The sequence below is a fragment of the Telmatherina bonti genome, assembly GCF_933228915.1.
Source record: "Telmatherina bonti genome assembly, chromosome: 3".
NCBI classification, from domain to species: domain Eukaryota; kingdom Metazoa; phylum Chordata; class Actinopteri; order Atheriniformes; family Telmatherinidae; genus Telmatherina; species Telmatherina bonti.
Window position 1 is genome coordinate 32,716,605 of NC_136621.1, and position 25,530 is coordinate 32,742,134.

Consider the following 25,530-nt stretch of genomic DNA (forward strand, 5'->3'; position numbering starts at 1 on the left):
AGTATTTTGTTTACATTCTATTTACAACAGACACACATGAGAGGAAAAATTGAGGACTTGTGTCATTACAATGAAACAAATTTAAACAAAGTGGATAACTTGAGAGAGATAATGAGTGAAAAGGAATAAGAATAATAGAGTGCAACAAATGGGAGAGGTAACGAAAACGGTGCGGGGTGGGCGGCACAAGCAAGTGCACAAATGAAGACAGTATTCAAGTTGATGACATGCAAACATTGCAAAGACTAGACATATGAGACAGTAACTTATGTACAAGAAACTTAGAGGAACATTAAAGTATGGTGGATGGTTTTACCTGTGTGGACGGTTACATTAATACTGAAAAATACAACATATTTCTTTACATCCATTTTTATGCTTCAGACCCTGTTCATAGCTTTGGTAGCACCTGCAGATCTACCATGCCCAACAGCTGACAGTGTTATTGAAGATAATGATGTCAATTCAAGTATAACAGTCTCTTTGTTTTCAGCAGGGCTGGTTTGTGCTGTGCAAGTGTAATCCTAGCTCACAGAGGATGATAATGAGCTGTTTTTTTGTTTTGTTTTTTCAAATAAATTAAAAGGAAAACATGTTTGTTGGATATTCTCAGCTTTTTTATCTATTATGTGAACTTTTCATCAGTTTAATTCAGACTAACTGCTTTTTTTTCCCTGTAAGTGAGGCTGTGTTTAGTTGCTAAAAAAAATCACATGCTAGCAGGCTAAAATGCTGTTGTTATGTGGACCTTTAAAAGTTTATCTGTGCTAACTAACATGAAGAACAGTATGTGACAGAACAGTTTGACAGATTATCCAACTTCACACAAGTGTTGTGATGATAACATCATTATGTCCGTGTTTACTATCAACAAAGGACTCAATCCCCACATACCTCAGTGTGTACTTTTGACCATGCAGATAGTTTTAAGGAAAGGAAAGATTCCACTACAGGGATCACGGCCACTTTCACACATTACAGTTAATTCTATCCGGTTACCAATTTTCTGTTAGAACTACAGCATTATTTCTCTTCTTTTACCAATCAACCTACAATTGATTTTAACAGACATGGCAGCTGAATGATGGGTAGGAAACAAAGTAAAATAATTCTGATAAAGAAGTGACGGGACACAACTTAATCTCATTTGAAGAAAAGAACAAAGAATTTTTTGCATGTACAATGACTTCCGAAAACTAAAGGAGTTTTATATTCATCTCCATGGTGAAAACATTGCATTGCTTCACTCATACACTCTCCTAATGCAGTATGACGGTCCTAAACACTCAGGCACCAAACAAGCACACAGGCATGTATTCAAGCATACTGCATGCATGTTATGAAAAGGCCACATAGATAACATAAATCATTCATGCACAAGTTTAAAATAAATTAAATAAGGTCCATCAGTTTGTACATGAACCTAAACAGCTACATCAAACAAGATAACACAAGCATTGAAACATTGAGTGGAACGTACTACCTAAAGCATATCATTTAAATTAGCATTTGCAACATGTTAGAATTAATACATGTACACAAGTAATGAACATCGAAATCATAGATGAATGATACACAAAGTTGTGGAAATGGCAAATAGGTGATGAATATTTTTTTTTACTTTAATGAATAAATGAAGGATATCCGGCTGAAGATATGGGACTAAAGAAGGAACAGTCATAGATCTATAACACTCCAAATCATCCTTTAACACCTGACTGGATGAGTTGGGGCACATTTCCCATCTGGCTCTGCTCTCCCTACCAATACCAACTCCAGTGGTTACCATTACTGCTTGTAATACAATCACATTTTAACACAAATATGCCAAATGTAGTTTCTTTTATGTCAAAGTCTATGTTGATGCATGCAGTCACGGATCACACGCTGGTATTATCATGTGAAAAGCAAAATTCTTCATTTTCACAGTCTGAGTAACTCAGTGAATACTGTAGAAAACATCATGGTGGGAACTGGACTTGGGACATGCTTACAAAGACTGCTGCGATGAGTGTTTGCTTTAAAAGTTCCCACTATGAAGAACGATGTTGTGGAGATGTGAGCTCAGAGAAGGAAGTGTGAGTTTAAAGGCATACTGTCACACTGCTGATGTATGAAATAAATTAAAAACAAGATAAGGTTAAAATGTCCATCATTAGAGTGAATTTGTACAATAATAAATAGATTCATCTTCTATTTACAGTCTACCAGACATATGGAGTTTGCAGTTAAAAACATTAAATTCTAAATATTTGCAAAGCTGTTTGTTTTCACGCTTTGTTCTGGGGATGAGAGGCTGGCGTTCCAAGATTCCTTCTTCATTATCCTTCCACTTGTAGGGAAGACAAGACACCAGAGAGTGTGCAGGAGAGAAGATGCTCATATAGAAACAGCGTCCTCCTGTGTGTCTTCCCTGTGTTTCATCCTCGAAGACTTCTCAGTCTCATGCCGTATTGCTGTAACTGCTGGTGTTATAGTTTGTTTTTGTTAAATTTGCCTCATTGCACACATAAACATTCACCGACACACACACACACACACACACACACACACACACACACACACACACACACACACACACACACACATGCACACACATACACACACACAGATTTGGAGCACCTGATGTCTTGCTGTGTCCCCACACGATGCAGTGTATCCTCCGATAGCCTCGTGTTTGCTCTGAGTAGCAGTTGCCTCTTGACGCAGACCTAGGAACAGCCTTTTCTCAGAGCTTTTCTTAAAACCACCGAACCAAACCTAGAGCTGAGTCCTTTGGGCAACTTCTTCCTCAAGCCTGTTTGCCAGATCAAAGCATTAATTCATCTTCTTCTCGGATTTTAAGGAGCCATTGCGTTTGTGTTTCCCGTTGGCAATGCTCTCACTATGGCAGTGTCCGTTGGTCATGTTACCGTCATCCCTGACGACATCTCCTCTGCTGTGGTCCACGACCTTCCCCCTCAACAATCGTGCCAGCTTACGGAGGGCAAAGACCGTGAGAGCCAAGCCGGCGGCTACAGTGAAAATCACGTCCAACAGAAAGTACTGGTAGGGGGACACCTCGTATACAGCAGAGCGTAAGTGGTTGGCACCGTTGTGACGAAGGATGTAGCTGATCCAGAAGACGGCCCTGGTCACTGGATGACCAGGTTGATCTTTATGAATGTTAGAGAGAAGACGTGCTTTCTGGCGGTATCTATGTTTACAGAGAGGTGGGGAGAGGAAAAAAGTGTTAAGGAAATGCCAACACACACATCAAAGTCATGCTGAACAGGATGCAAAGGTGTGAAAATGTCAGAGAAGTCACGTCATGAATCGTGTCCAGGTGACACTGAAACAATAGTACTGGTACACAAACAATTAACGTGAAATACAAAACTTAAATCCAACCTGGTGTCTTTGATGATGCTGGTCAGGGCAACAAAGAGATCTTCCTCTGTCATGTACTTCCAGTGCAGCATGATGCCCATGCCTTTGGCTGCCACACGAGTCATAGTGTCGTAGTGGTCGCCAAAAAGGGGCACACCGACAACTGGCACCCCATGATACATGGCCTCGTAGATACTGTTCAGTCCCCCATGACTCAGAAAGGCCCTTGTATTCGGATGGCCTAGATGACGGGAATCATAGTAAAGTGTTTTCTTTGGAAGTTTACTTTTGACAGACCACTTCAGCAGTTATAGTAAGTTTTTCTATTTATTAGGAGTCGTAATGATCCGAGCTTCGTTTCTCTTCCTCATGTTAAAGGTTGATCATATGCCTCAGTGACCAGTAATGAAAGCTGGATGCTCTAAACAATATAAAAACACAATCTAAGTGTAATGTAATTTACATTCTTGCTTACAGATGGTGGTTTCTTTTTTTTGTTTTTTGTTCGGTTTTGTAATTATTGGATTTATTTGAGACTTCCTGAATTCTGAGAACCTGGCTGTTTGTGATCAGTGGCTTCAACAAAATAAAAATCAGACTCGGGTAGAGAATATTTATTGTGAGAGCTGGTGAGTGTGTGTGCTTGGGACTGCAAACATTTCAATGTTTGCAGTCTGAACTGAGTTTTATTACACTGATGTGGATTACAAAGCTGACTGTCACTGTCAGAACACTTAGACTCAACAGTGACTGTGGTCAACATGGTGGTGGAGAAGTAAACTCTGCCAAATGGCACAAGCACAGCACATTTATCCAGCTGAAAAAAACTGGAATTGGATAACAAGTGTGTAAAGGTTAAATTCTTTGAGTTTCTTTTCCTGTAGCTGATAAGTTAAGGTTGTGCTCAAGAGGGTTCTAGACAAATCATGTTTTAGGAAGTGATAGTGTACTGTGTTTCCTCTTATCTAATAACCTCTTATTTATGTAGAAGTGTCTATTGTCTTATTTCAAAACTTTGTGGATTTGATCAGTGAAAGCAGGTTAATTTTAACCAAGAGAATGAAGTTAAGCACTTTAACTTTCATATAAAATAATCATAATAACCAAAGTCGATACGTTGAGTTTGGAACAAAGCCGTAACAAAGCTAACAGCCTATAGCTTAAATGTTCAAGTTCTCACATTCAATGAAGAATAAACCTGGTATGTCCGTCTATGTGCTGACATTTCTTTAAGTTTGAAATTAATCTTTAAAATTGAAATGAATGACATGTACATAACAAGTGAGATTTCATACAGATTTGCTGATGTAAATAAAAAAAGGATGTTATAATTTTCTATCATTTAACTTACTGAACAAAATTGCTCACTTTTAGGTCACTTTCTCGTAGATTTTCTAAAGACCAAATTTTTTTCATTTACACAAGGAATATCTAACAAGAAAAACATAAGCTATGTCTAAAAACAAGCCTTGAACTGTTTTCAAGAAAAGTATTAGATTGGGATGTAAGGTGCGCAAGTGTTACAAAATACACTTGCTGTTTAGTTCATCTACTGTGTTGTATAACTGAGGAGAGAAGTGCACCACATCATGTGTTCTGTGATGTCCGTCTGATGTACTCACCCAACAAGTCATTCTGGGGCATCCAATCAACAAGCTTCGTGTTGTTGCCAAGATTACTAGGTGGCACACCAGAGAATCTAAGGAAAGAAAAGAAAACACTGAAACTGGAAACGAAAATGCAGATACATTATCTGAAGAGACACAATATCTGAAGAGTGTGCAAATAAAAACCTGTTTAATCTGAAGGATTCCTAATTTCTGTGGTTCTCTCATAAGATTCATTGGTGCTGACTGTAAGCACCTTACACACATATACACATATCAGTCTTAACTTTTTTTCCTTTTCTTGCTGCCACTTCACATCTGATATAAGAGGCTTTCTCAGTCCTAACAACCAAGTGACACGTGGAATGATTAAGGACGTCAGCACCTTGTAGGTTGTTGGGATCACACGCTGTCCCTCTTAGCTATCAAGATGTTTGGGGAGGAATGTCAAGACTAATTCCAGTAAGGTTTGATGAAAAGATTAACTGACTGAAGATGTCCAGTCTCGTTCCACTTTGATTTAGTCATTTAGCAAACATTTACATAAAGCAACTTATAAATGTTTATGTTAACAGGGTTACCGAGAGTTGGAAGGTTAAGTATCTACACAGAAGTTAACCAGTGAATTTCACCCACATTTTTCCATTTTAACACTAATCCAGCTAACAAGGTGCATGCTACTCTACTGATAGATAGAAACAAAGTGATTCCACTTTTTATCAAATCACATCTTTTTTTTTAAAATCAACTACAATAAAAAAAAAAAAGGACACTAGAGACAGCTGGACACTTGCAGATGACGGTCAGGCTGTTACATTTCTCAAAGCTGTTGTAGCAGCTTTATGGTCTACATCTACATAAAAACACACATACAAAAAAGGTTTGGAGACGGTATGACGAAGGTTAGATTGGGCCTTAAAAACAAATGCCATTGTTTGATGATGACTGAAAATCTAAACAAAACCCCTATATCTCTCAAACACATCTCCTTATACATCAAACTATTCCTATGATTGCAGCTTTTTCTTCTGCACTACATTTTTTTCTTCTAACCAAGCAATTACATGTGCAGCCTCATGCTAAGGTTTTACTAATCCAACAGCTACAGTTTGTTCAGATGATTTTTTTCCTTAAAGAGCTTCAAATTTATAGATGAGAAGTACTGTTCAACTGTATAAGTGCAACTTGACATTCACCTCTTGCTGCCAATGCTCAACATCTTGTGGACATAGAGGATGATGTAAATAATTTAACTAAGGTGGTAATCTATAGAGGAATAATGAATTCAGATCTCTTCTAACTGTCAGCTCAACTCATCTTTATTCAGAGAGCACTTTAAAACAACCCCGATTGGCCAAAGTGCTGCACACACACACATAACCACATAAAATAGTTAAAACACAGGACAATTTAGAATAGGTAAAGTCAGTGAAAATAAAACAAAATAGAAAACAAGAGCAGAAAAAACAAACCAGCCTGTCAAACTGATTTAAAAGCCAAAGAAAAAATATGTGTTTTAAGAGATGATTTAAATGTGGCAATAAGGTGGTTTGACTTCTTCTTTGTCTTTGTGACAATTAGAAACAGTTGATCTGCTGATCGAAGAGAACGGGAAGGAACATCTGGATGGAGCAGGTCAGACAGATAGGGGGGTGCAAGGCCGTAAAGACATTTAAAAACATCAAGAATGATTTTAAAATTCATTCTAAAACTAAACGGGAGCCAATGAAATGAAGATAAAACTGGAGTGATGTGCTCAACCAGCAGCGTTTTGAACCAGCTGAAGTCGAGTAAGTAACGACTGGCTGAAACCGACATAAAGTGCGTTGCAGTGGTCTGAGTGAGTTGTGATAAAAGCATGGATTAAAATTTCAAAGCGGTGAAAAGAAAGAAGAGGTTTAACTTTCGCTAATTGTCTCAAATGGAAAAAGTTGGACCTCACAACTAATTTGACTTGTGCATCAAATTTCAGTTCAATTCATTTTAGCTTTATTTGTATAGCGCCACTTCACAACAATGTCGTCACAGGGCGCTTCACTTCACGTACACATCATTTCAAGCCAATTGATACATAGCCTATAATAGAAACCAACTGATTGCATCGAATCATGACTTCAATCCAATCCCCCATCCTGAGCATGCACGAGGCGACAGTGGGAAGGAAAAAACTCCCATTTAACGGGAAGAAAACTTTTGGCAGAACCCGGCTCAGAGAGGGCAGCCATCTGCCTCGACTGGTTGGGGTGGAGAGGACAATTTAAGGTTATTGTCAAATTTCACACCCAAGTGTGTTGCTGTCTGTGTCAGATATTGGCTAAAAAGGACTTAAATCTATATGGGCTTCAGGGACATCACTTGGTCGGATACCCCTGACCTCTGTCTTTTTATCATTTAGGTGCAAAAAATTGAGGAAACTATGGAAAATACAGCAGTATCAAACATTTTTTCTGAGTACTTCTCAGTTTGGTTTTCTGATAGAAATTCAACATTTTAATTCAATTTTTGAAGGAGTGGATTTAGTTTGCTAAGTAGCTCCATATTATACTCAAGTTATTATTATTATTATTAAGTGCTTCAGAAATACCTTTTCAATAAAATTCTGTGTGAAGGACAAAATGACTTTTAAGACTCAAGAATCCAGAGTCCAAGGCTACGTTCACACAACAGGCTGAAGTTTTTGCGACCTGTAACCGATCTTTTCTTAACAGTCTGAACGACACAGATCTGATATTTTCGAATGCAACCCAGGCCGCTTGGGTATGTGGTCTTAAATCCGATATGTATCTGATCTTTTGCCATGTGACTTTAGTCTATACGGTCAGGTCGCATCAATCCGACCGACGCGTCATTGACACACGACAAACGTCATTATTCTGCGTTTGTTGTTTATGAACTCTTTATCCGAAATGCGCTTACATCCCTCTCCCACCAATCCTGACTGCAACTCCACACCCAAACGTTTCTCTCTACAGTTGTTGCTGCCACAGCTCCAAAAAAAGGCCTTGTCTCCTTAAAACGAACTCATTCACAATGTTGTGGCTACAAAACTTTTAACTTTTTTTTTTTTTTTTTTAACTTTTACGGTTGGACAAAACTTTTAAAATAGCAAATGCTCTGCTGCCATCCATATTTACTTCTGCAAACACAAAGATGTCACACGCACACTCACTGCATGTAGCCGTGTCTTCTACGTATGCGGGACACTTCTGGTACGCATGAGGTTCATACAGGAGATCACATACAAGTCACACTTGATCGGAAATGTGAACGGACTTTCAAAAAATTCGGATTTCACAAAAACATCCGATATGAGCAACAAGCCCTGCAGTCTGAACGTAGCCTAAAAGTTGCTCTGGTAAATGTGTGAATGGTTTTTTTCATTACAACCCCCATCTGTCCATCTCTGTCTACTTCCCTTCCTTAGTCACACTCTTTCATCTGAAGTCAACAAAGAGTCGTGTCATTGTACTGCCGTCAAAGCCTACATTTATGAGGCTATTTATCAGTGACACAATTTATTCAGCTCGGTCTCTGTCACTCTTCTCTTCCTCTACAATCTTCTAAATTTGGAAGAATCATAAAATCAGATTAATCTATTCAGTTTTGGCAAGACAATTGGACCTCCAGCTGTAAGTCTATGATCATTGTTTCAATTCATCTTTAGACCTGCTCAGACCCCTGCTTGTGACACCTGACTGAAATCTTGCTACGAGAGAACAATGTTTGTGAATGGAAGAAAGTGAAACTCTACCCACAGCATAGACTATTGCCTTACATTAGTGGATGCTTGTTATAAAATTCAGCTCACAGCCGGCCAGTACTCAAATGGTTAGGGCTACTTATTTGCCTCCTATACACCAGCTTCTAATATGGCAAAACTGATGCAAAACTAAAACTGTCCTCATGTTGCTTAATATGACGGCAAGCCTTGCTGAGTAAATAGGTTGACCATGGGAACATTGAGTTGTGCCTGTAATAAAAGATGTCACATTCTACTTAAAGCTTTGATCTTCCTCTCTAAGCTGACAATAAATCTGTTTTTGTCAGTGATGTGACTCATATCAGCTTGTACTTTATTATAACTCTGTATCCCTGGAATCACCAGGCATACAAGGTTCAATTTCCCTTATGAAGTTTAATTTCAATAAGCTTTCTTTTTATGTCATAAATCTTAATTGTTTAAATTTGTATAAAGATTTATAATAGACTCAAGAACAAAGGAATTTGTTTGATCCTCCTCAGAAAACAAATATGGACTTTGCTGCCGTGAACACATTCAATACAAAAAAATTGAAATATATATTATAGGAATGTTTACCATTTTTAGTGTGATATCACCATTCCTTTTGATTACCATTTTTTACTCTCTCAGGAACTGACAATGCTAATTTTTTTGGAGTTTCTTTCATTCAAATCTTTCATTGGTAATTTACATTTAGCTGGCGCATGACTTCTTCATAGTTGCAGGTTTCATTTATAGATAGCTTCTCCAAAAAGTCCCATTTTTGTACGGCATCAATCACTTTTGTCTTAATTCACACAAACCTTCAAGCTCATTGCCCCCAGTATCTACATTCACAAGTACCTCTGAACTTTATTCTATTGCTAGTTGAAGAAGAGTAATGATGACAACAGCACTTATTAAGATTACCTTAAGATAGGAGAAGATAAGGCAATGAGTATTGGTACAATGTGCCAATCTCATTGCTAAGAGTTGATGGTTACAACAAATCAGCAAAACAAAGATGTTGACAATAGCATTTCATATCCAAACAGCAACATACACATTGAAACAATGTTTGAGGCTAAAAAAAACAGAATTCAAAAACATTTGTAAAACATCTAAATGTAGTTTGACTACTTGCTTTGAAAAGTGACATAAGACATAATGTTCCAAGCATTTATACGCATGAATGTAGATCACCAAATAGAGATCAGCAATTGTTTGGTGGTGTTGTTTTTTTTTACAATTATGACCTCAGCTTTAACTGATTAGTGTGTTTGTTTTGGCAAAGGTCACCTCTGCATGCATTTCCACTTTCAAATATTAACCCGACAGCCTTATATGCCAGAAGAAGTAAGGTGTAGTGTCCACGGTTCTTCTCGCTGTTTGTAAATGAAAACACAGCAATGTGACTAACATGCTATAGGATTCTACACATCACTGGCATAGTGTTTGAAACGCTCTGAAACAGGATTCTCTTTTTAGAAATCAATGTGGGTCACTCTGGTAAATGAATCACAAGTTCTTGCATTTACAAAGATAAGAGTTAAGGATTAACAGGTTGGATGGTGGATTTTAAAAGCACTGTTAACCTAGTCCTCACATTTTTCCAACTTCATTTCCTTTCATTTTAAGCATTTGAAATCCAGTTAATGGGCAAATAAGTTGAGCTTAGACATCCATAGACAACTCTGCAAAAGGTCTCTAGCTGTTATAATTTACCCTAAACCTATCAACTTTGCCTGATAGTAACAAATTAACCCAGAAAGCGATACTGGGATTTATTGCAGGAATTTGTCTCCATCTTTAAAAAGAATTTATAAGAAAAGGAAAGTAAATTTAAGTAGAGAGATGATCTGGATTAAATATTTCTTTTTGTGAATCTGTATGATAAATTAAGTGAAATAGTATTGTCTTTTTTAAAATGTGATGCCATCACATTTTTGGGGGGGCCAGGTCTCTTGACATCAAAGCTGGGGTAGGTCATCTTTTTTTTTTTTTTTAACTCTGGGTGAAGTGGTCCCTCGTCCTGATAGCAGTCTATACATTTTGTAATCATTCACAATAAGAAATATAGTTTGACCCCTCAGTTTACTGTAAATCTGTAAAAACTCTGACCAATCCAAACATTTCAACCAAAATGGAGTTCTTATATTACTTCTTCTCCTGGCTCCCCTCCTCCCTACCTACCTTACCGTATGTACCCCAGCTTTAGGGAAATATCTTAGGGTGCATTCATATCAGGATAGTCTGCTAGAGTCGGCCCGACTGGGGACTCGGCTCAGTTGTAGGGGGGTGTATCCATTTAGACAGAAATTGCACTTACACTGCACTTTGGTCGAACGTGCCAATCCTTTACAATAATATATCCCCATTCCCACCAAAGGTGGCGCTGCGCTAGTGTTTAGCAAAATAGAGGACAAGACCCTGTGAAGAAGAAAACTCCATTCTGAGTTATACATGGAGACAACTATTGCTGTTTTGTTTTTTATTTTATCTTATGCAAATATAGAGCAGAAATACAATGTAACAATGACCGCAGTCTGAACAACAGGCGAGGCAGAGGACTCTTAACACGATCACTATGTATTTACCCACAATGCAATGCTACCTCAAATGCAGGAAGAGACTTTTTTTTGTAGTCCGCTTCCTGTATTTGGTCCACTTGAAATGTATCGAGACCTCTGTTTGTAGGCTGACCAAGTCCACTTATTTGGTCCAAATCGGGAATAGTTTGCCGCATTCACAGCTCCTCAAACAAAGCGGACTTTCTGAGCAAACGGACTCTGATTCGAATCAAAAAGGCTGATGTGAATGAGCCCTTAGTTCGTGTGACCTCAGATAATCCTCTATGGGTGGGACTTGACTCTGACCTCAACAAAAAGTCTGTTTCAGGAAGACAATGTGTAGCATTTATTTGACAATGTTCCATAGTAGCAGAATAGTTGATAATGGGGGTCCATGAGCTTTGACAATAAGATTCCTGCAAGAGCTCAGCTGTATATATGCTTAGCCTGAAAACCTTTGCACAATAGTCAGAGAAACAAATGTTAATGTGAGTTACCTCCAGACGACACGCTGAGGCAGCCTGGCCAAAGCTCCCGCCAGTTTATGAGCAATGTCATGGGAAAGGTACTTGACTCCAGCTCCAAATGACACAATAACAAAGCCATGCTCCGCTGTGTCATTGACCCAGGCCTCAAAATCCTACACAAAACAGAAAAAGAAAAAGTTTATCAATTTTATCTCAGAGTTGGCATACTTATTTGAGACTTAAGGTTTGCTTCTGGGTTCTAGCTTGATCACAATCATCCAAATTATAGAAAGTTTCAATAATTAATTACTTTGTGACTTGAAATATCTCAGCAACTTTAAATATATGCTGCTAATCATAGGTGTAATAACAAGGGCGGCTTTCCACTTCTATATATGTGAGTGATAGTTAGTAGATGAACATGCACAAAATCAGAATGTCCTCAAAGTCAAATGCAAGTGTTAAGAGTCTCTTTCATCTGTGTTTGTATCATACAAGTCAATTACTTTCCAATATTGTGATTACTTTCACAAGATATGCATATTTCACTTTATTGACAACTTATGGCACCGATTCAGCAGTTTAATCCAAACTCACGTTCTGCGGGATTTTCAGGTTTACAGATAAATCTGATTTAAACTTTTAAAAATAAGTTTACTAAAGAACATATTGTGCACGTTAATGGTGATACTGCAATCATTCTCTCAACTCAAACTTATTTGTAAAGCACTTTAACACAACAGAGCTAAAAAAAAAAAAAAAAAGGCTGAAAACAGAGCTATTTTAAAAGTAACTAAAATCATAAAAACATGCTAAAACACAAAATGCAATAAAAGAGCAAGATCATAAAAAAACAGGAAAGAACGACAATAAGAGTTATAAAAAAAAAAGGAGTCTCATGTTAGGTCAAAGGTCGGGTATAAAAAATGATTTTCAGACATGTTTTAAAAAAAGGAAAGTGATGAAGTTTCTCTAATGTGCACCAAAGTCTTTGTTCCCTCTGAGTTTCCACCTAAAGCTTGGTATCTTTTTTTATAAAGAAATAAAAAAATTAAAAATTTAAAAATTAAAAAAAAAAAAAAAAAAAAAAAAAAAAGCTTGGTATCTCCAGAAGGAGCTGATCAGCAATGAACAATGTCAGTATGTCAGTAAATGCAAATTTGCATTTGCAAGATTGTCACTTCTGTAAGGTTTTGTTTACTGTCCATATAATATGTTATTTATTCATTTACTTGATAAGGTCTGTGAAAACATTACCATAAATATTAAATATAAAGATTACTGTAAATGGGATAGTGATAGTTAGAAGGCTTTTTTTCATCTGCAGTGTCTAAACAACGGTTACTATGTCACCCTAAAAAACTAAATGTGTTATTTTCCACATAATGCATGTTGATCAATCAACAAATGGTGAAAACAAAGGGATAATTGTCACCTAAATCATCACAAATAATATCTCCCCCTTTAGTGGAGGGAGTGGTAACTTAGGTGGGCTTGGGTATGGAGAACCCCAGGCTGGCAACGGAGAACTGCTGCGGGCCCTCAGCAACTTTAACCTCTGCATTACTAAGTCTTTTTTAGAGCGCAGAATTGAAATTATTTCATGAACACTGACATAGTCACAGCATTCATAAGCATAAAAAAAAACAAAATACAACAAATACACAAAGAACGGGTTATTGTTTCCTACTTGAGGTTGGATTACATACTTAGGAAAGGTCAGCAGGGAAATAGTAACCATCTCATTGGAAAACAAAGACCTCAAGATCACTGGGAGTCAAGATCCGGGAGTGCAGGCGGGCTAGTTTAGCACCTCATCTCTTTCATGACAGTCACACTGTTAGAATGAGGTTTAACATAAGTGGCAGTGTGTAATGCTCGTAAACTTGTACTCATGTTGTGCAACTCTATCATACCTTCAAAAGTTAGCAGTTTATTCATGTGCTAATATAAAAACAAGTCCAAATTATTCCTAAAGATGAAGCATTCATGATTTTTAAGAAGATTTTCTGATTTTAATTTACCAGACCACAGGACAAATTTTTAGGTCATGTCTGTCAGTTTTATTTTATAAGAGTTCATTAAACCTAAAAGGTTTTGAAATAAACTAGGGATGTGAAATTTTCATAAATCTAAGAATGAAATCTTCAGTATTTAATGTAAATTACTGATTTAGCCATATCAGTAGTAGCTTATCAGTATAAGGTTATTTGTTTTCCTTTTTAAGTTTAACTTGCATTTATTTATGCAGCTACAAACTGTGTTCACTTCTAATGGTTTTAATAAGTGTTTGATGGATTTTATGAAATGATTAATATGGCATTTATTGAAGATTATGACACCCATCAGTTCCCTGCTAATTTATACTAAAGAACCAAATTTTTTAATCTCTTAACTTTTTGATCTCAAACTTTAACAGTTAAATACTTCCCCATATTTATTTTAAGGAGACAGAGCACATCTTGAATTATTTATTTAATAAAACCCAATTATATTACTGACCTGCTGAGGATTAACAAGTAGTAACTAGTTGTAAAATTACTTAAAGTGCATAACATTGTTATAAATACACAAACTTTCTGCATTTTTTTTTCCCCAATCCAAACATTTTTTTGTCAAAAAGATTTTAATGGTAATTCAAACTTAGTAGCAATGAAAAGAAAAGAAAAAAATCTTATCTTTTGTCACTGGTGTTTAAATATCAGCATGTTGGAATAATTAAGATAGAAGGAAGGATACTAAAGAGGCTTTTAGCAGCGCTGACATAATCAAAATTAGAGAAAGACAGCACCCAGACACATGTCCCTGAGAGCAAAAGACTTAGTATATATTATTTCCCTGCAAACCTGTTACTTGAAACTGTGGTTGTTGGATCAAATCGTGATCTTAACATGATCCAAAATGCTTTTCACTTTGCAGAAGAAGGCATTACAAAGTGAGATTGTAATTTAGCATTTCTGTTTTTTAAGAATTGGTTTTGGGTTTTTTTTTATCACAGATGTATGCAAAAGGTGTCAAGATTGGATGTCCAAAAGAAATACATATTTCAAAATGTAAAGTAAGGTCATAGTGGATGAAGACTTATCAGGGAGCAGCCATGTTTAAGTGACAGAAGCACAGGAAAAGTAGAGGCTGATGGTCCAGCTGCAGCAGTTAAGGTCGGACCTGGCACAGAGCAATCTCATGGGCACACAGGGCTCTGTGTCCCAGTAGCACAACACTACTGTCCCTACAACGCAGCCTTAGTGACCCCATAAAAGAGTCCCAGTGTCCCCAGAGTTTTATCCAGAACAATGACCTCCTTCTCCATCCACTTCCATTATAACTCCCTCCACACAACATGGTACAATGCTCCCTATTGGCTGGACTGGCATTCCTAAAACCTCCAGCAGCAGATACCGACAGCCCGCCCGCTCAGTGTCCAAACGCTCGACTAACCCCCATCACTACCCGCCTCTGCTCTTCATGACTCCCCTCCCTGTCCGCTCAAAATCTACCCATTCAGCCTAAAGCCATCCTCACCACAGCCTCGTCTATAAAGGCTTGCTTTGTAACACGATGCCATAATAAGATGTACAGAATGATAAAAGACAATGGGAACTAGTAAGAGTGGAAAAAAAGGCACTGAAACTAAACTAGACAGTGATTCGCATAAAATATAAAGACATGAGAAAGCAGCGAGACAAACTAATCAAGACTGAAATAGTTTTGATTATAGAGTAACTGTGTAAGTAATGCTGAAAACAGCTTTTTAACAATCAATATACTCTTTGTTAACTAAATGATGTGGCATTACTTTAATGACATATTACAGTCTTTTACATCTATCACGACCTTGGAATATGATACTATTTTTTCTGCAACAATATAAGAAATCATTTGTTTCTGCTGTCATTTGTAACCTTGGATGAGAAAAACCAGCTGATAAATATATAAACTAGCTATAAATATCTACGTATAAAACCAGATATAGAGCCAAAAGTAGTCTCAAATGGTATTAAGATTTTTAAAAAAGAACAATTTCAGAGGATAAAAAAAAAGTTTTCCACAGTAAGAGAAGGACTTAGGCAATATTATGGCTCTCCATCCAGCACGGGAGACCAAAAATTTGCATAATGGCATAGTCAAACTCGGTTCCCTTGACTTCAGCATTGTGTTTTAGTGCAAGTGTTCAAATCTAAAAGTTCTCTGTAGATGTGGGCACTCAGTGGCACCTGCAACTAGTCCTTATGCTCATATCTGTTAGATGTTCATTTGAATAAGGTATCCTATGCTTGAATAAGCCATCTGAAGCACAATAGAAAGGTTAAGGAATCAAGGATGATGGACAGAATTTGTATTGGGCAAGATAAATTTTAAAACATGTAGTTAATAAGAGATTTTGCTGTTATCGTTTAGAAATGCTCCAATTATTTACTCACTCAGATGGATTGTGTTCATTTTTTCATGTTCATCCACTGTGTTCATGGAAACTTTCCCTAAAAAACCCTTTTTGCATGTCTTGCCAACTCTTAGTACTGACCTGTGGTAGGGGGTTGGGGGGTTTCGTGAGGATGCCTCCTATGTAGACCACATGTGGAAGGGTGGGTCTGGGGAACTCCAGAGCCATGTCAGTGCATAGCATCCACAGCCTGCTCCCCTGCACCAGATCAGCCATGGCCACTTGAGGCTTTACTCCATGTTTCTTCATAATCCGGTCATATTTTGGTAATGCAATGTAATGGACTCCAAAGCGCTGCACCAGGTAAACGACTGTGTTTGTGATCCTCTGCATTAAGGACATGCGGTCTGTCAGCAACGAGTTGAATTCAGGTACATATGATAACGGCGCTGGAGCTCCCACTTCTGCAGGGTACCACAGGCCTGTGCTGAACACAGCATATTGCACACCTAGAATATGAGCTATCACAAAACCACACATTTCATTGGGGTCCACAAGCAGCAGGTCAAACTTAGCTTCTTTCAGTCGATTCATTACTTCAGCACTGCCGACAACGGCATCACAGTTCTGGGAATAGTGGTCAAGAATGTCAAACAGTTCCAGAAATGTCAAACGGCCTGAGAAGATGTTGCTAACTTTGGACTGGAGGAAACTGTCAGCTGTGCTGCTGTTAAAGATCCCTGGGTAGCGCTGCAGATGGTAGTAAGGAGAGGGAGGGACCTCACGGCCCTCAGAAACTAGAAAGTGGGTCTCGTGGCCCTCTTGGTGAAGAGCTGTTGCCAGCGTCTTGAAGATGTAGAGGTGTGATTCAAACATGATAGGTGGGACCACAACCACTTTAGCAGCCCATGTTGCACTGGAGCCCCAGGTGAGGAGGCCGAGGAAGAGCAGCAGCGATGATGGTAGTAACATGGCTGAAATAATGGTTAAAAAAAAGACAGAAAACATAATTATGTTAATAAAAATATTCAAACTCATTCAAAGCAATAACTACTCAGGTTATGCCACTCACTGTAACCTGCTTTGGATAAATGCATTGACCAAAATAATATAAGGTAACAGACAAAAACAAAATAATGTAATAAAGACACAACTGTCTGATTTTTGTCATTATACTACGATATGGAATAATGCTAACAGGTCATGTAGAGCTGTATAAAATATTGTTTAAGTGTCATAATTGCAGTGTCAATGTTCGCAACTACTACACTGCAGGCCTGTAATGTACAAGGCAAATGAGCTCAACATTTTCTCATCAATTTACCTGACACAAAGGTTTGTTTATTGTCAATGGAAATACACAAACCATTGTGGTAAAACACAATTCACGTCTGCACATAATACAAGAAAACATATACTTAAGACCAAGCGCACTAAAAGCAAGAAATGATTACAATAAAATTAACTCTCAAGTACTGATATTTACCAAAAGAGGTAAGATCAGTGCAAGTCATCTGCTGAAAATTTCTGTATTTTTTCATATTGTAATATATATCACAGGGTTACAAAAACAATCTTCGGAACTGGGACCAAATCAATGACGCAATTATCCACTGTCTTATATTGCTGTGAAGTCTCGTGTTGCCAGATTTAAACCAGAGGCACCTAGAGACTGCAAGCCTCTGCCAAGCCACTGTAATGTTTTTTTCCCAATGATTGTGTTATTTTTGAGTTACAAGCTCTAATGCAAAACTATCCCTATCTCCTCATGATAAATAATCCTTTCAAATAAACTTGAGTCCAGACAGTGATCTAGATCACCCCCAAACTCAAAACACTTTTTCATCATAGGATTTCTGAGATTTCCAGAAACTTTTATCCAAATCCAAGAGACAGACAGACCAACACAAGTGAATACATGATCTTGACCTTGGCAACCATAACAACCCTTAGCTAGGGTGTTCATTGTTTACTGAACAAGACACTTAGCAAAAAAAAAAAAAAAATAGCAGAAACTAATAGCATATCCACTTCTAGCCATACATATGAAACATGTTATGGCATCAACATTACAAAGAAGTCCTTTCATATATATTAGGCAGTCAGAAAACACAAAGTCTCTGTATTTGTTTATAAATTGTTAACCTCAACTTTTTTTTTCATGTATTTCAATTTCCACCCTTTATACCTTCTCACTATGTGCTCGACCATCACTGACATGGCGTGGGTTGTACCAACGTCACTCTAAACCTCCTTCTGCTCTATTCACAAACACAAAGAACCATTATTGTGTCACCATGTCCTAGCCTGTGCCCTATGTGTCTACTGTCAATCCCTGTTTCTCTCACTTGGATTAATGATCAACATCGAAATATATTTTTTTATGAAAGGCCATAAATTACCTGGTTTTATTCCCAATATGCACTGACTACCCTATGGTGTCCTTCCACAAGTTGTTCCACCATAGGTAATGTGCATTTCACTGAGTGAGTGGCAAAGTGTTTATGGCTTTGGACTGGGTGAAGGATGAAAAAAAGACCACAACATCATCATGTTTAAAATACCAGGATGATTCCTTGATATTTTATGCAGCATTAACACAATGTTCCAGCACATATATGAACATTTAAAAGTTCTTCATAGCAGTATTTGAGGAGTTACATATTTTTACACCAGCTATTTAAACTACCTGCCATAGCATGTGTGATTTTCTATCTTCATGTGCAAGACTAAAAACCTACCCTGAGCAGTCATACCTTCTCATGGAGAATGAGCTGTCCTAAATGGGTGGAGGTAGATAGTTATCTGTGGTGATCAATATAACATAGAACTTTTAACACTTTTCAAAAGCGGATGTTGAAAACTCTCCCGATAACATAACCATTTTGCGTTAATCAATATCAAATTGCAAGGTTCTTCTTGTTTCTGCTGGACTACTGACTGATAGCATCTCAGCAGGATTATAAAATGCATCAGCCACCTGTTAGCTCAGTGTGGAGTTTCTCTCTGCAAACAGCCGGGGCCCTCTGAGGACTCAAGGTGGCTGCCATTTTGTTTAGCACTGTCCGGAGTATATTGTTACGAACACTTCAAAGTCCAGACTGTTGATGGTAGCCATAGAAACCAGCCACTGTCTGCAGAGGACTCTGAAGTGTCATGACTTACATTACTAACAATGGAGTCTGGTTACCTTGTGCACAACGACAGCTGTATGTGATTAAGAAAATTAATGCATAAGAAATCACTTTGTGATCTGTGTGAGGAAAAGCTACAGGTTCATGTAAAAGTTTATGAGGAAAGGGCCCATTTTAATGATCTATATCATCATCTAGAACTAAATTGTGTAAATGAGGATATGTATGAAAGATTAAGATTACAACTAAACGCTTATTTTCATATGTTTGTGGCATTACTTAGGGGAGGAGCAGGTGAAAATTTGATGTGAATAATTGTAAGTTAACAAATTACTTAACAAAAACTGTAATTACGATGTTCATTTATATGAAACACGTCATATTAAGATATAAGTTTTGTGACATTATGATTGTGATACTGGTATTTAGCATATCGTTCTACTTCCATAGGACAGATTAAGTCCGATCATTGTGGGTTTTTTCTTCTTTTGCTTAATAATAGGCCATCTTTTTGTCAAGATACATGAGCAATATTAATGGCTTTGTCAGTCTGTCAAAGCTATGGCATTTAGTCCTTCAAAACATGGGCACTTTTGCTTTTTGCATTAATGTTGCTCATTCTTCATTCTGGCAGGTCTGTGACATTGATCCAAAAAGCTACATCCATATTTGCCATTCACAAAAGACTCTTCACCATGCAAAGTCACATGAAACTTTCTCTATAGAATCACACTTTTCTCACAACAGCATGTAGTATCACCATAGTGGTGTTATGGGTCTCAGGACCTGGTCTGTCCTTTTCCCAGAGAGTGTGTGTGTGTGCATTCAGGTGTGGCTTTCTTCTAGATCCCCTGACACAGATGTCTCTCATCAACCCATCACAGCTGCCACTCATCAACCCATTACTCTAGCAGTATATCTTCCTGAGTTCAACCTGCAATCAATGCTAGATTGTTCACACCATTTCGTGGTATCTGGTCTGGTGAGCGTGGTTAAGATTTTGTCTTGTTTGAGGATACCTGTTGAACATATGTGTTTTTGCCTGTTACAGAGAATCCTGTTAGATTTTGTTCCCACTGTTTTTGGATTACCATCTCGTTTCCAGTTCTGTGCCAATTTTATTCTTCCACTACGGTTTCCCATCTGCTCCTTGGGTCCAAACACTGCCCCTTCTGTGACAAGTATAGTTTCATTCCAAGTACCTGGTGTTTGTACAGAATATCAGCAATGGATGGAGGCAAGTGAAGGTATCCCAGTTCTACATGTTTCAATTGTGGGGTTTAATTGCAATGAAATGAAAAATACTTTATTAATCAATGATATTGCCACATGAGCAACTGAAGAAACTTTCATTTAACGCATAACAAAAAACTGAGTTACTGAAAACAGAGTGAGTCACACAGGGGCCAAAAGCATAACTGCTGCCTAAACCTTTAAACACTTTAACATGTACTTATAAATATATGTAAAACTAATTAAAGCATTTTTTAGACTGTCTTTGGATAAAGCTTTATTTTGTAGGCATGAATGATAGTGGAATGCATCATTCGTTTAAATGAGATGCACGATTTTAACATAAGATGTGAGCAATTCTTAGTGTCCCTTTAACTAGTTTTTTGTGTGTTGCCACGATTAAGATCTGTGATTATGGCTATTGATAAGACTACTATAAAAAAATTGGATACTTGCTCTCCAACTAATATCAAGCATCTGTCAATAGTCAAAATGTTTGCCTTCCTCCCACTTTCACTGCTTTCATGTCTTGCATTTTAATGCCGCTAAAATATCCTAACAATTTTACTGTAGTTCCCTAATAGTTTTTCTCACTTTTCCAGTTATAAACTGTGAATTAAGAGACAAAACCTTAAAAAAAAAATGTTCGAACCAGTAGTCGCACATTTACTAGTGGAATACCGCGTGTTTAAATCAAGCGGCAACCTCTGGCGGTTTAACGTGAAGCCTATGCGGAAGTGCATAAAACTGCAGTTCCCCCCCTTTCATCCACTAGGGGCTCCAAAACAGAGCAAATCCCCACAGACTTCCATGTTAAAAAGACCAACATCATAGCAGAAATAAACATGTTTACAGCCTGGTTCAAAAATACGTTTTTGGTTAAATAGGTCAGGTTTACCTTCATGACAACTGTGGGGGGGGGGGAAGTGAATTTTTTTTTTTTACTCCTCCATTTAAAAGTAATTTAATCTCAAAACTGGTCATATTTAGGGGGCGTGTCCTTTTGATTGATAGGTACTCGATCTCCCGCTTCAAGTAAGAAGAAGGTAGAACAACTGCGGTTTTCAGCCGGTTAACGTGACTTAGCTTTAGCCCGCTTACCTCCATTAGCTGGTTAGCTCCTGTTAGCTCTTGGCTACAGGCAGCTTGGAGTTCGCGTAATGTCAATCATCCATCCCCACGCCCACAGCCCCCCCTCTCAGCTCTACTTCTTGGCTCATATTTGTATTTTTCAGGCAAGACGACACGCATGCCCCTGCCAAGATGGCAATGGTAGGAAGTGCCCACCAAGCTTCATTTCAGCTCTTCAGAAGCTATAGGTGACGTCACAGACGCTCCATCCATCTTTTTATAGACAGTCTATGGTTTAAATGCCTCCATGACAACTATCAGGCACTCTGATTTAGTGTAGCATGATAACATGCTAATGTGAAATGTTACCTTACGTTATCGGTTATGAGAAGTGGAGGTATAAACTGACTTCCTTACGTCTTGGTCTTCCGGTAAAATGTATTGGTTTTACACAGGTCACACTATAAAATATGTTCAATTTTCTATTATTAATATTGGTCCAAAAACTTTAGTTAGGTTTTGGGTTTTTTCTTTTCCTTTTTTTTTTTTTTGCTCTGTTCTTTGGATTTCTCACGCTGTCAAATCAAACCTACTTTGAATGTAACACAGCATGTAAGCACATACTGCAGAGGTTATAACTGTCTGCATGACATCTGAACAGAACATATTTTTTGTGGATTAATTGAAACATTGGAGAATATACTTTGCATCAATTACTTTGTTTTAAGGTTGCTTGATTAATCGTTTCTGCCGCCTTCCTTTATTTTACTTTGTAAAATATTGTTTTACTTGGCTGAAATGCTGAGAAAAAGCTTATCACTAAGTAGAATTATTGTAAAGCATTGAAAGGCACATTTGGATGAAAATCAGGCAATTGGTGCTTTTGACATCACCAAACCTTATGTTGGCTTCAACAAACAATTAACTGCAGGCCACTATTTTGATCCTTCATAAGAAAATAATTCAAACTCACACCACAACTTTACAGAATTTGTATTCTCCATATGCCACCTCCACCATGCTTTATAAAGTTCAGATGGATAAATTTTGTGTAATCTTGCTGACAAGTACATAAACAGCAATAAAAACATAACTCTACCAAGCCCCTTTGTCTCCTTAAATCATCTTAAATTAATTGGCTTCTATTATAGCTCTCTGTTGCGTATCACTGAAATCTAATGAAATCCAAAGACTTTTCATTAGTTCAGCATTCCATAATAGTTATTATACAGTCATTACAACTCTTATCTGCACATGCTTTTTTCCTTGATTCAGCACAGCAGGATGAGCTGCCTTGCTGCTCTCACAGTGGGGGTTTAATTTCCTCACTGCACTCTGTTTTTATGGGGTGAGATGTGGTGTCTGAGATATATTAGGTCAAGTACAAGTCGACTCAGGCTGTTTAATTTGTCTTGCATCTTTTAAGTGTGGTAAGAAATCCAACAGGAGTTCTTGAAGGGTTAGTCTGGCTTGTCAACGTTAGCAACATTTGAATTTTAAATGATTAAAGACAAAAGCTGCATACAGATAAAATGGGCTTGGATATCATGGCCATGTTGCCTTCATGGACATTCCCACTGCCAACTGCAGATACAAGGCAGGTTCAGGTTTACAACCTGCCAAAAGCTGTAAAATGGGATTACATTGAGAATTGTAGCAGTTAACATTCTTTCCCAATCATCATGTTAAACATTGATAATGAAGTCTAACATACCAGCACATAGTGAGGTCAAGACGCTCAATATCAGTGAAAGGTACAAAAATATGCCCACGATATGTATGAGAGAAAAGCTGAACAAAATTTAAGTGCAATGAGGACTGAAAAGTATACTTTAAACGTTTATATAAGAGAAAGCATGACAGCAGCTAGGGTCTTCAGCCTAAATAATAATTCCGAATGAAGGTTTACATGAAACACGTCCTCAATTCATTCCTCTTTAGAGCACCGGGTTGGGAAGGGTTCTGATTGGGCAAAAGGTGCATGTGACATATACCAGAAATAAACAGTTAGCTCCCTGCTCCTCATCTTTTCAGTCGTAACTTGTAAAAACTACATAAGTACCAGTTTCACTGCTGTTTTTATTGTAAAATGTGAAGTACCAGCTCAACAAGAGCATACTACTTCACTTTTTGCAGCAACTGAAAGGAAAAGAAAGATAGACCACTGAAAATGGGAGGCTAAACAACATGCGTCATTTGGCGCGTCAAGGTAACGAGCATGTGCAGAAAGACCAGAATTAACTTAGAGTGGAATTAAGGTTTACATGACAGAGGAATTCGATAGTTTGGAATTAAAATGTGAATAAACCAGCCACTTACATCAGAATTGAGTTTAATTCCAAATAGAAATTTGCATTATAGGAATTAAGTTTTTACATGGTCGTTTTTCATCAGTTTAAAGCGGAATTAACTTTTATTCGGAATTAAAACTCCCATGTAAACGTAGCAATTGTTTATAATGACAACATGGTCTCTCTGTATGCCCTTACCACTTAAAGCTTCATCAGCATTTGACACAAGGCTACACATAGCAGATAAGCCTAAATATATACTCATTGAAAAGTCATAACAACATGGTTTTCCACATTGAAGCAAAATGAATATCATTGTGAAATAAACAACTATTTATTCAACTCTATGATCCGTTCAGTTATCACCCCCCCTTTTGTAATTATTGACAAAGAATTTCATGCCTTTATCTTCACCTTTGGACATTTTTGTCATACATCCACTCTTTGCCTCCGACACACCAGAGTAACCAAAACACAAACAGGTTTAACAGGCTTTGTGTTTCCAATAGATATAATACCAAAGATAAAAGGATAAAACAAGGAATACTGTGGCATAGCTTACAGGTTTCCAGTTGTAATGTCTTATTAACAAAATGTACTGGAAATAAAGGAGCATGAGTAAATGTGACAAAGGCAGCAAAAAAAGAAAGAAAACCCAAGCAAAAGCTTAAGTGTGTACTTTAGATTTTTCCATAGAGTAAAGGGGTGTGGTGAAAATATCTGATTGCTTAAATGATGAAAACTGTTTTTTGTATGGTCTTAAAAATGTGAGTCAGAATTTCAGAGATCTCAGCTAAAGTAGATTAATCCTCTCAACTTATGAGTGCATTTGGTAAATACACACCTCATGTCACATGCAGACGGTTGAGGTCTGAAGCAATACCAAACAATTAAATTAATCTCAACAAACATTCAAGTCAGACTGACTGAATGTGTGGTAATGACATACTGAATCATGTCTGTTTTATTTATTTCTCAAAGCAGATTGCATATTTTGGTTATTTGTTGTTTTATTTTTAATTTTTTGTTTTGTTTAATTTTCTCTCAACATCAGGTGATCACCTTGGCAGGTGCAAGATGACTTGCTCAACAGGTGTACTTGTGATGTTACAGGTATGTAAATGCAGCAGCAGCGTTGGATAACTTATTAAAATAGTCTATCATTTCACGATAATGTTCAGAAATACGCAACCAAATCTAATTGGAAATTCGTTATATTAAGTATTTTCAAAAGAACTAAAGTATTAAAATTCTTCATTAGTTAATTTACAAATATTTAATGACGATTCCGTGATCGGTCAAGATGACGTTATGCGGTAGGGCTATTTCGTGAAGGACTTGAACGCACCACACCAACCCGGTTCCACCTGAGTGTCGGTCAGGTTTCGGCTTTCGAAATTCACGATAGCAAAACCTTAACCATCTCCCGTTACTATTTTAAATTGCCCAAGTGAAAAAGAAAAGTACCAGGGAAGATTTTTGTTGGGTTAACCAGGATGTGTGATACACCTGTCGTGAAAGGCGCTCAGTCCGACTGCTGAATGGCCTTACCTTGAGACTTGCAGAAAAGTAGAATGTGAAATTGCAGATGTCCTGTCTTCCCTAGAGGGGATTTAAAGTGTAAAATTAAAAGAAAAAAAAAGAAAAGCAATTGACTTTTGGGGACAAAAAAAAGGAGTGTAAAGT

The 25,530-nt window shown here is 37.5% G+C and overlaps 1 protein-coding gene across 1 annotated transcript; it reads right to left on the reverse strand.

Moving 5' to 3' along the window:
• Positions 1-29: 29 nt before the first annotated feature.
• On the reverse strand, positions 30-25,530 carry ugt8 (UDP glycosyltransferase 8). The gene is made up of 6 exons (XM_079264408.1): positions 25,396-25,530; positions 16,257-17,089; positions 11,765-11,907; positions 4,992-5,068; positions 3,391-3,610; positions 30-3,196 (listed from the first exon to the last, which is right to left on the reverse strand). The coding sequence occupies exons 2-6, from the start codon at positions 17,085-17,087 to the stop codon at positions 2,818-2,820; spliced, it is 1,650 nt and encodes a 549-aa protein (XP_079120534.1). The 5' UTR covers positions 17,088-17,089; positions 25,396-25,530; the 3' UTR covers positions 30-2,817.